Genomic DNA, 12329 nt, shown 5'->3' on the forward strand with positions numbered 1-12329 from the left:
AAGTGATGTATTTCACAGTTTATTTTGTCTTCCTGCCCACTGGTTTGTTATACAAGGTTAACTTGGTTTTTATACCAATATCCAAAAATCTGCTTTCAGTCAAATTTCAAAGTTGATCTGAAGAATGTTTGGCATTGCCCTCAAATACCATCTGTCTGCAGATTTCACTGGTCTAACTTTGAGCAAACTGATGTACGTTCAAAATGCAGCAGCTGAGGATTTTACCCCTAAGCTTAGTTACATAGCATAGTTTTCATTAAAAAGTGCTTCCCTGAGAAACAATATGAAAAATATAAATATTAAATTTTTATCAGTATTACAGAATAAAATTGATGGGAATCTTGAAAAGCATGCATTTTGAAAAATCCAGACTTTAAGGTGTTTCATAAAATTTGGGCTCCCTCCTTCCTGGTACTCAAGGAGGGACTCTTCAGTGAGACTGATCAAGCAAATCAGTCAAGATTTATGGTTTTTTTACCCTGCATGAAGGAAATAACAACTATAGCTGTGATAAAGAGGTAATGAAATTTTGAGGCTTGACTCATTTGGAAAGTACTTTGCTGCTCAAACAGCTCCACTGCATCCCTTGTGGTGTGAAGTCTTCTCCAGGACAACTCAAGATCTGTGGAGTGTGTAATTATTCCTACAGTTACAGGCTGAAAACTTGCTAAAACCACAGCATACCTCAAGTGCTGTCTTTATCAAATGAAAACAGAAGTTAAGTAAATAAATGATAGGAACAGGAAAAAGCAGCACAATAAAAAGTTTCTACTCTGAGTGTCTTGACACAGCAACATAAAACTGATAAAACTGTCAACAGTGAGAACTCCAGCAGGCAGGTCAGGTGAAATTACCTTTGATGGTCACTGAAATAGTGTTGTTTTCTCCAACCAGGTAGCCACAGGGCAGCAGCTCCGGGGTCTCTGCACTGTTGGTGCGCTTGATTTCTCCGATGCTGTAGCCCAGAACACTGTCTGAGTTCAGCCCCAGCTGGCTCACGGGATCCACGTGGATGATGTACTCCTGGGGTGGAAAAGGGACACTGGAAGTCAGGCAGCACTGGGAGCTTGTTCTCTGCTGTGACAGACTTAACACACAAAGTTAAATACAGCTTGGTACCATCAAATCCCCACAGGAGAACTTGAGCTCACAGCATTCTGTACCCACTGACCTTAAACAGGCGTCTCACAACCCCATCCAGAACATCCCACTTGGTCTTCCCACTGACTCCAATGCAGCCTATGAGGAAGGTGCGAGGCCTGGAGTCCTAAAGGCACAGAAGTAACTCTATCAGACAAGTGTGGTCAATGTAATTAAAATGCTGGCTTCCCTGCCCCCTCCCCTTTTGTTTTTAAATAATGGTGTATCCTTACTATATACGGTAAATTCTGGATGGTGTATGGAATCCTTTTCATATGATAAACACTTTCTACAGTGTTGGAGTCACAAATCTAAAGGATACTTAGGTGGCTGTGATGTTAAGTTAAATGTATTTATTAATACCATGAAGAATTCAAAATCTCTGAGAGGATTACAGTTTAGCAAAGAGACAGAAAGACTCTTAGGAATATTCTAGACAGAAAAGTAGATGTCAAATTAATTCTTCCATGACTTCACAATCAAAGATGTTACATTTGCAAGGTTTATCCTATTTATTTCTAGAAATGCTGCTGTGGGCAGAGAAACCTATATACATATAAATTATATATGGCTATATGTAGAAGCTGTAATATAGAAAGAAAGTTTATATTTATAAATTGTTTGATGTATCACATCATTTTGAATTTTATAACTGATTTTTAAGGCAGATAAAAAGAAATAAGAAAAAATAGAATTTTTCTGTTTTTCTACAGCTGCACTCACTGTGAAACATTAATTGAAGAAAAACTAATTTCTATCGTAAGATTTGAAGTGTTATTAAAACTTGCTCTGACTGCAGTCAATTAGCAGCAGTTCTACTGTTTATCTGAGGTTGTCCTAATTAATGCAAAATTGGTATTCAATGGAAAGATCTGCTAAGTCCATTTTATTTTGGATCATTCAAATTTTTGTCCACTCCTCAGAAAGACATGAACTTACTTCTTAAACACACTTCTACAGGTACTCAAAAATGTGAGATTAAGGAAGGCCATTCCTTGGCAAGGACTGTGTATTACATTCATGCACGTAGTACGTTAAACACATGAGATGGGAAGCAATTTTACAATATTTGCTATTTATTTGGGTATTTAGGATTCTTCCAATTACTCGTGGATGGAAAACATCTGAAAGCTGTCATTCTAAACAGGGTATTTGTGCCAGAGAGGACAACTTCAACTAGGATGATACGGTATAGATCTCCCAGTTTGGATTTGTCAAGTTCTTCCACAAGATTGGTGCTTCTGGCATTTTGGTCCCTCTCAGCAGCCCCAAGGAAGCTGGAGGTAGCCAAGTGCTTTCTCTATCACTATTAATACACCTATAAACTGTTTTCCTGAGAAAATTCCTAAAAGTCCTTTGCAAACTTGAATCCCCTCACACATTCCAAGGTCACTTACATCTCAAAGCTAGGGATGAAACAGAACTCACCTCCTTCCATTTCATCTCGTCCTGGAAGTTGACGACTATTTTGACGTGCCTGCCTCCTTCTTTCCGGGCAGAGCCCTCTCCAGTGTCATCCAACAGCATGTCTGTGGACAGGAAACATCAACAGCTTCACAGCTGGAGCTCAGTTACAATGGAGGCTATTCTGGTTTACTGTCGTCAAACACAACACGTCTGGGCTTCATATGCCCCAAGGTAAAACACAAGAACCAGGTTGACCGACTTCCCTGCCATACATCCCTCTTAAAAAGGAAAGGTCATTGAAAATTATTAGCCAGTTACTCTGTAATTTTCCTTCCTATGATATATCCCCTGGCAAAAGTGCACCATTAAATGGCTTTAAACATGACTTTTCAGAGCTGAGGTCATAATTGGACACCTCCGACCGAGGGTGTAGCAGACCTACGATGATATTTAAAAGAAGGCTTTGTGCCAGCTCGTGACATATTTCCACACCTCAGCTGTTAATAATCCTCACGCTTTCATTTTTCCACAGCTAACTAACCCAAGCCTTCCAAGTGCAGGATAAAACCTGCCCCACCACCCTTCTCATTAAACTCACCGAGACTGGTTGACTCTGTGAGGTTCAGGCTGTGTTGAGAGAGACCCACTGAGTGTCTGGGAGAGGAGGAGATGGAAACCTGAGACTGAGCCCTGCTACAGCTGCCGTGGTTTTCAGATTTCAGCCGATCGTTCTCTGCTTTTAACTTTTCAATCTCACTCTTGAAAAGACAAGCCAAACGTTAGAAGGCACAGTGAAAACGTGATTATAAGATAGCAACATAAGTAACTTAAGAATAAACGGCAGTTTAGCAGAAATGCTGTTTTCATAATGTCTTAATTACGGGTTTTAATTACTACAATGTCCTTTCTGTAAAACTTTTCAAAGCATCCTAAAATATGTGTGAATTCACTAACACTGAAATGCAACTACCTTAAGGCAGAGAGCACGGAAACATTTTGACAGTCAACAAAATGATGGACCCATCTTGGGGTTGAAACAGCTGCAGCTGAGGGCAGCAAAGTCAGGCGTTCATGCTGACTTTTAATGAAGGTTTAACACTGGCACAAAGCTGAACACAGCTTTCAGTACGCAATCAAAAACTTCTGATCTTTACTGTGCGGGTGGTTGGCCAGTGTTTCCCACATCAGCACAGGCTGCAGGAGCTGGGGTGGCTGTTGCTCACCTGCATCCTGTTCATGGCCTCCCGCAGCTGGTCCAGCTGGTGGGCAGAGCTGAGGGCTTCCAGGCGGATGTCCGTCAGCTTCATCTCCTTGTCCCTCAGCTCGTTCCGCAGCTGCATCACCGTCTCGGCCTCGCTGTCCGTGCACTCAGAAATACTGCAGGACATGGACAAACAGACACTTGTGCCTTTTCTCATGGTGCTTCTCCAGGATTTATCAGGAGAAGAGGAATAAAGCCCTTTTTATTCTGCTTGAAGCAGGTAGCAATTTCGGCTTATTGAATTAGTGATGCCGTAAATCAGATATTAAGTGGGTCATAGAAATTTTAGAGACTAGTGAAACAAAGATGTCTGAGGCTTATTTTTCTTAAATCAGCATCTGAAACAGAATTAACTGAAATCACCTACTATTAGATAGTCTTCATTTTTTTCACAGTAGTTGCTATAAAGGGAAACTTCTAAAGCCAAAATCTAAATAAATTAAGGGGGTGCAGGCATTTAACAGCAGTTGGTTGGAGATTGATGAGTTCACAGACAGATTTAAAGCTCACCAGGTGTGCACAGCTGGATTTCCCTGAACTGCTCTGGAGGGCTTTGGAACTCTACACCTATTCGAGCATGATAAATTCCTGCTTGCTTTAAAGAACTCACGCTTAAAAAAATTTTGGTGGCATTTTTCTTCCCTCTGCCCACACAAAAAAAAAGTTTCTGAGTAACAACATTTCAGTACATTTGTAACTGTATCTGTATAAAGATAAACCATACAGCTGCACGCTTTAAGGGAGATTTTACCTAATGTGTCTTTCCCTAAATCTGGTTAATGAGAGATGTTTTCTGCACCAAAAAGCCAAAACACACAAGTTTTACTTGTGCTCTATCCTTCCCCCAGTTCACATATTTACTCTTTTCTCACATTTATCCTTTTGGCTTCCATGGCAAGGTGAGATGCACCCACACAGCACTTTGGCTGATGACACATGGGATCATCATTTGACAATTTTCTGGCCTGAGAGCTCTAAAGCACAACTTGCTGTAGTCACCAGAAACACACTGAGTTAGGCTCAAGAGACAGAAGAAGCTTTGAAACAAAAATCATGGGAGATTATCTTCTGCTACTGACATTTCATCACTGTTATACAGCTGGAAACCATTGCTATTGTTTTCACCTCTTCATGTGAAAACAAGTGGAGGGGAACTACTCCAATGCATTTGTTCTGAAATCAGGCTGGAAGCTCTGCATGACCTCTCAAGGTCAGGAGCCTGTCTGGTAATTACAGGTTTCACAGTACTGCCTGTTACAACTTTCTGTGTTTATTTATCCTGCTCAAGTGACAAAACTACTGATGGAATTAACATAAAAGCTGTTTTACTAAATTTCCCATGCACATTCTAAAATGTGAGTTCAGACTCAAAACAGCATGGCAAGGGACTTGTGAAATTTATTTCACAGGTGGCCATGGAAAGGACTAGGCACAGGTGGCTGGGGAGCTACAGAAGGAAAGAGGGGTGGATCATCTCCATTCACCAGGCACAAGCTGTTAGATGAGTTCATCTGTATCACTAAACCACAGTATTTGATTTCTTTACCTGAATTTGTCAATATAACTGGGAACTTACCATGGCAGATTAACTCAATATGTGCTGTGTTTAGACAACAGAAACAAAATCCCAGATTTGACCTGGTTTGTTTAATTAACAGCAAGAGATCCAATTAAGCTGGCACCTCAAGGTCACCCTGGTTATAAATATTCTTGATCCTCAGTACATTCTGCTGAGAGAGCCACCCAATGAAACATTTACACTTCAGTACTGACGCAATGATTTTTGGCTTCCTGGACATTAATGCAAAGGTACTGGGTTGGGAGTCAGCTCACGTATCTTTAAATCTCTGAATACATAAATTCAGCACTTCTGTCCTCTGCCTTTCCTCTACCAATGCAGCAAGATGCCTTCCATGCCATTTTCTGTCTAAAAATTACATAAATCACTTACAGGGAATTGGAATGGGAAGCTCTCAGCAGTGGTGTTGAAACAGTGGTGTTGTGGTGTGGTAGCTTTGGTGAGGAAGGTAAGGAAGAATCAGTCATCTCCTCAATGTCTGAATGAGAAGATGCTGACTTGGGAGACTTCTTTTTCCCAAAAGCTTGCTTGAAGGAGCTGCGTAACTGGAAAAAACAAGACCACAGCAGCAGGTCCATCACTAAGAGTGAAACCAGGCAAAAAAAGCCATAGAGTAAAAACTCTTTAACATGCAAATACTCCAAATGCTACAGCCATACTCACATACACAGTAACACAGGTGAAAAATAAAAACGCTTTTTTTTCCTTAACTATTTTATCAGATTAATAAGGTCAATAGGAGTGGCTATGAATGCTTCCTATTTTAAAGAACTATTTGACAGCAAACTCTGCTCAGTGCAACAAGCTTTGCAGCGGTGTGGTGACAACTCACAGCTGTGCTGGCACACGGCCCAGCCCAGGTTAATGATGCTGGAAGGGTTAGTGGTGTCAACGGGTGGGTTAGCTTTGTACCTCCAAGTTTAAAGTAGGTCTTCCTTACCTCATTGACCTGCCGGAAGAAGTGCAAGCAAAAGGAAGTGGGGGAAGGAAAAAAAGACATGTTTTAACAGATAAAGCCACTGATAAGGGAAGTTTTGGAGTTCTAAGACAAACACGACCCATGATTAACAAAGACAAACAGTTACTTTATAACCAGAACCCTGTATTTTCCAAAACCAGGTGTTTCAAACCACATACAGCCATTTTTTGCGTTACCTGAGGAAGACACCAGACTCAAACTCTCTTAACTACTTAAATTACATTTTCTCCTTAGCTCAGGCAGAGTGCTTTGGCTAAGAGCCAAGTTAATAATGTATTTTTCCTTGCAGGAACAAGGTATTTCACCATGTGTAAAGACGGCAACTTCCCCACCTACCTGCAACTAAAATAACCTTCTGTAATGTGACTGCCATTTTCCAAACAAGAATTAATATTCATGTAATTAAACTGATGTTACCCCAAAGTTACAATTCAACAGGTAGTGTTCAAGAAGTATTTGGACAATGCTCTTAGACAAATGGTTTCATTTTTAGGTAGCCCTGAAAGTTAAACTCCCGTGGAATCAAGGTCTGGACTTGATGATCCTGATGGTTCCCTTCCCACCAGGATACTCTATGTACACCTTTTAATGCCATTGCAAATTACATACAGGCTGGCTTAATATGAGCTGAAAGCTGTTTTTCAACTAGACAAAGACTCCTACAATGAGAAATGTTGAAAATCTGGTGTTTCAGCTCTGAATGCATTGGAAGCTGCATTGCTTCCACACAGAACACAAAGACCTTGGCTGAGAACTTCCTCAGCACTGGTGGAATAAAGAATGTGTGAATCAGATTCAACTCACATATTTTTCTCAGTAGTGTTTTGATTTCCAATCTTCATTTCACAGCAATGATGTACTCATTTTTAATAACATAAAAATACCGCCCTGTTTCTTCTACTTCATGAAAACTTTATTTATCTTTGTAATAAGGAAATGTTCCCTTAACCTTCTTTAAAAATAGTTATCTGATGAATGAGAAATGTAGGCTGATGTAGGATCATCTCCACTAGGTTACAGTAACAAAGAACAGAAGCTAAACAAGAATTTTAAAAAGTGTTTATCTTAACCAAGGCTTAATGGCTACAAAAGTTTTGTGTCACAAACTGAGAGTTGCTAGAAATTTAAAAGTTACAGCAATTTACTTTGTCTGTAACAAACGTACAGCACAAGAAGGATTGGGAGAAGACGTCGTTTCCATCCAACCAATTATTTAAGGGGCAGAGTGGAAATGCTTCTTTTGTGAAGCAGCTGGTAATACCAAGAGATAACAAAATGAAACCTCTGAGATAAGAGACAAATAAAACCAAGAACCTGTTCAGGAAGCTGTTTCTTACAGTTCAGGAGTTTCATCAACATTTCTAAGAGGATATTGTGCAAACACAAATGAAGCTTTTACCAGCTCTAACCACACTTTGCATCTCTACAGATTTAGCTGTATACCCAAAAGGTCCAGGGAGATTTAGATTCAGTGAGAAGAAAGGGGTGGATTGCTTTACTGGCTACAATAAAGGATCTAGGGACTTCGGTCCAAACTACAATCAGACTAGGTCACTAAGGCAGTTATGGTCTAATTGAAAATGGAATTGAAGATAATATACCTTTCCTCCAGTACAGGGTACCTTGTACATAGTACGTGATGAGCAAAGAGGGAAAAACGGGAAATGACAGGTAAATATTGCAAAAACTTCCAAAAGAGATGTCCGTTGTGAAAAACTTTTAAAGATCAGTATTTTTTTTTTACATTATTCTTAGAACTCCAAGTTAATGCTGGACAAAGAGTTCTTAAAGTGTTTAATACGTTCACTTATAAGAAAGCCCTATGAGACAAAACCAAAAAAACCACAAGAATGATCTTCTCTTGGTGGGTTTGTTTTACTTTAATGACAGATGTCACGTTTTCCTTAAGGGGCTGGACACCCCTTTAGCCAGAACTGATCTTTGACAACTATTTCTAATTTAAGACTGGTATTTTGGCTGTTAAGCTAAAATTCAATCCTATGCAGAGTCAACACAAGGATATACATTACTTACAACTCAATTAAGCCTTCACAGGAGAGTTTACCCAGGATTTCAGCAGTGTGCAGTCCCTGCTGCACGAGGCAGGAAGGAGCAGCTGGGCAGATTTTCACTGTGCATGTCCCAACAATTTCATATAAACCTCACACAGTCTGCTAAAACACACTCACCCAGTTCTTCCTCTTCTTTTTCTTGGAGTCACTCTCGATGTTGCTGCCCACACTGGAGTGGCTGGTGGCACTGTTAATGCTGGAGACACTGTCTGAGGAGTGCTGCCTCCGGATCCGCAGGTCCGTGGGCTGAGCAGCTCCAGGGCCTGGATATGAACGGAGGCAGTGTCAGAATTATCTGGAAGTTTGATGTATGGTATTAACCATGCAATCCTGAAGAAACATTTAGGGAAATCAGCACTCTGACAATCACTTATCCCAATGGATGTACTGCATATTTCAATGTTGTTTCTTGTGACAAGATTAAACTGAGATGCTTCAAACTTTTCCCTCAGCAATTTATCCCAGTGTAAATGACTGGGTTATTCTGGTCTCTCGGTAACTCTGATGGTTACATCAGCTATTACCCAGAGGACTGAAGTCTCACTGAGGAGCCCTGGAGTCTCTGTGTGTGGTGCTTGTCTCTCACCTTTGCAGTTGAGCTCAGGTGTGTTGATGACTCCATTGATGGCAGCCTGAGCAGCAGCATTTTGTTTCTTCAGGAGTTCAATTGTCTTCCTTAACTCGTTCAGTTCCGAGTCCTTGAATAACAAAAAAAACCCGTATGCTGGTACACAGGAGAAGAACTCCAAAGAGGCTGCACTTCCATCTAAGTATTGGTAGTGAATAGTGAATTTATGGAATATACATGTGCAAGGAGGTGAAAATGAGGTTTGGGTTATCAGGGGAAACATACCCTCAACAGAGTGCAAAACAGCTTGGGTGTTGTGATTCAAAAAAATGCACGTACTTTGTAATGCAGGAATAATGTCTATTCAAGTATACTGTCCAAAAACCCAATGCTACCAGTCTTGTAAGTATTCTTCTTGGTCTTTCTCTCCATGTCCAGGATGCATTGGGATGAAATGTATTACAGAAATACGCAATACTGAAGACCTGTGTCCAAAGCAGCAATTTATAGGAATAACCTGATCAGTTGCCACAAAATCCCAGTGCAGAAAATGAGTGTTTTATATACATTTTTTAATACATTTTACTCTGTCACCACAAATGAGGGAGCTAAGGCAAATTGTGTATGTGGCTTTTTCCCCCACACAACTACAGAAGGAGCACGAGCAACAATGCTGGAAAGAGAAATGAAGACTTCCCAAATCCTTTTGAAGCTTTACCTTTTGTTCTGCTGTCATGGTCAGGCTCTGCAGTCGGATCGTCATGTTCCCCAGGCTCTGCTCAAACGCTGCCACCAGGTGAGCCTGAAATCAAACCACACAGGAGGAGTTTGTTTTCTTCCCCCAAAAAGGAGTATTTCTGCAGGTATTTAATCGGCCCACTCAGTGCATGGCATTGTTTGTTGTGTAAATGGTGCAGAGAAAACAACACTGCTAAGAAAAGGTCAAATGAGCAGAGCACATATTATGGAAATGATTCCCAACAATAAAACATAAAGCAAATTTTTGTACAGAGAAAAGTCAGGCAGAAACTTCCCTCCAACTAAACCACTATTCTCCTTGTGGATAATTAAGGCAAAAAGATACTGGCAGTCACAGGGGTGGAGGTTCTCACTCCCATCAGGAGAAGAGATGCTTTAGCAGCTGATATACCTGCATAGAACTCAAAAGACTTCTCCAATATTTGAGTGCACCTTGCTTCCAACCAAGGTCAGCTTGCCACATATCTGCCAAAATTCCTGGTACTTGGCCAATTACCCTTTTTTTTTCTTTTCCCAAGGAAAGAGAAAATTATTTCGCTGTGCTCCTTGGGAGAAGAATGTTGAATCTTTCCCTCAGGAAGCATGGAGAACGCCAGTGCCCATTACATGAAAGACATCAGCTAGGAATTGAAAATGACTGAGAAGCAAAAGGAAGGAAAAGTAGGATGAGAAGATGGAAAAGAACTTAAGAAACTGTATTTCTAGAGCCATGACATGGCACTGTTTTATGGGTATTCATATGCATGTGCACACATCACTGATCACAGGCATATTTCAATATATATTTGTCCCACTAGCCATAATAACCTACACTAACCAGAGAAAATAAATGAAGTATTATTTATCTATTAAAAATAATTCTATATGCACGGTGACAAGTAAAACTGGAATCTTTCCAAGGAGAAAAGGACATTTTCTCACCTCAAAAAATACAAAATAGCAAAACCTTTCACAGAGCTATTCCAGACTCATTCAGCAGCAGCACACAGTTGACTTATCCTAAAGAACTGTTCTCACGTTCACAATGAAAACAAACATGAGCAGTACAATAACATGGGGATGTGCAGCTCTCATTCCCATCAGCCCCTACGAAAATAAGCAGAGCTGAGACTGTGAGAAAATGGCAAAAAGTAATTCAAAACCTAACACTACGCACGTAGGAAAATCTAAATATTTATTTTAAAAACAGAGAGTGCACAGCTTCTCTTGGGGAGGATGAACAGGGAACAACAAAGCTGATATTCAGGGATCCTCAGCAATACTTTTCAAAAGCAGAAAATAAATGGGCAAGCAGGACTGCATGGATTAGTAACAGGATATAAACCCTTAATGCTTTGACCTGAGCCTTAAAAACCAGTTGCTCTTTCGAAACCGGATCTTGCAATTATTCCTGTCTTGAAATTGTTCAGTGAGCTATGGAAAAAAATGTATCTTCACTTTCTATAGCTGGAGCAAAATGTTTTCAAATTCATGCCCTTGATGACATGAGAAGCATCAACAACTGCAGTCTCTATGCATGCAAATTCAGGAAAAAAATTGTAAATTGAAGAGATTAATTTGAATTGTCTAAGTTTTAACTGCCTTTTATTAAAGGAATCATGTCTAAAGGAAATGTCCAAGTGCCTTAACTAACAGCATTTATTAATCTCAGTCTTTTTGGGAACAGACCTAGCCTTTTACATGGAAAAAGGGCACATTCTCCGAAAAGAGGTGGCTAGAGACTGGAATTTAATACTAGGACAGTTATAGCAACATCTCTGGTGTCAATTTATGGACAAATCAGGGGGAGGCTCAGGTCTAAGAAGTTTAAATAGCATGAATAAAAAACTGCAAAATTTTAGCAAAGTGAACTAACCAAAAAATGGAATATTATCAAAATAATAAATGATACGCTGACTTTTTTTTTTTTAAAAAAAAAGCCCACAAGAAAAAGCCACAAAAACTCAAATGACCCCAATCCAAACAAAAACATAAAGGAGTGTACATTAAAAACTGCTCTCTACAAAGAGATAGTAACCACACAGAAATTCTTGAGCAGATGAGGAGCAGCTGGGCCAGGCAATGAGCAGCCTGTGCTGCTCCCTGCTCTTGGAGACAAGCCTGTGCTGAGCACCAGCCCAGTGACCCTGAACTGTGCGAAGGAGAGTGCAATAAAGCCAAGGCAGAGCCAAATGAGCTGCTCAGCTGACAAGTTCTTTGTTTGAAGGACACAAGCTGGGTTATTTAACAACATCATTAAAAATGTAAGCAAGAGAATCTGGTCCCACTTTCTCACACGTAAAAGACGCCTCTGGGGGAAAACCAACTCGTGTATCCATCCCCTTTGTATTTGACAGGCAAATGTTAAGATTTAACTTTTGAAAGATGTTTAAATTGTTTTCTTTTCCTCTTGGGACAGTAACTAAGTGGTTCCATGCAGTCAAAGCCCTTTTATTTGACTTCTGTTATAACTGTGTTCTTGGTTTTGCTGCTCCATTTTCAAGCTGGATGAAGCACTGTGATGCCGGCAGTAGACAGCACAGACTTCCTCTTGAACCTTTCCTGTGATACTGATACTTTCCTGT

At 40.2% G+C, this 12329-nt stretch overlaps 1 protein-coding gene across 12 annotated transcripts in view; it reads right to left on the bottom strand.

The window, feature by feature from the left end:
- NAV2 (neuron navigator 2) overlaps positions 1 to 12329 on the bottom strand; it is a 366621-nt gene that overhangs the window by 11299 nt on the left and 342993 nt on the right. For 6 of the 12 annotated variants that reach the window (XM_048306043.1, XM_048306042.1, XM_048306038.1 and 3 more), the window contains 10 exons: positions 9725 to 9808; positions 9025 to 9136; positions 8556 to 8701; positions 6328 to 6336; positions 5760 to 5932; positions 3771 to 3924; positions 3146 to 3305; positions 2569 to 2669; positions 1172 to 1267; positions 855 to 1023 (listed from right to left, as the gene is read on the bottom strand). In XM_048306043.1, the coding sequence (XP_048162000.1) occupies positions 855 to 1023; positions 1172 to 1267; positions 2569 to 2669; positions 3146 to 3305; positions 3771 to 3924; positions 5760 to 5932; positions 6328 to 6336; positions 8556 to 8701; positions 9025 to 9136; positions 9725 to 9808 (1204 nt within the window). The remainder of the gene's footprint in view (positions 1 to 854; positions 1024 to 1171; positions 1268 to 2568; positions 2670 to 3145; positions 3306 to 3770; positions 3925 to 5759; positions 5933 to 6327; positions 6337 to 8555; positions 8702 to 9024; positions 9137 to 9724; positions 9809 to 12329) is intronic. The other 6 variants (XM_048306045.1, XM_048306044.1, XM_048306040.1 and 3 more) reach the window with 1 other exon arrangement.

Source organism: Corvus hawaiiensis, chromosome 6 (genome assembly GCF_020740725.1).
Source record: "Corvus hawaiiensis isolate bCorHaw1 chromosome 6, bCorHaw1.pri.cur, whole genome shotgun sequence".
Classification (NCBI taxonomy): domain Eukaryota; kingdom Metazoa; phylum Chordata; class Aves; order Passeriformes; family Corvidae; genus Corvus; species Corvus hawaiiensis.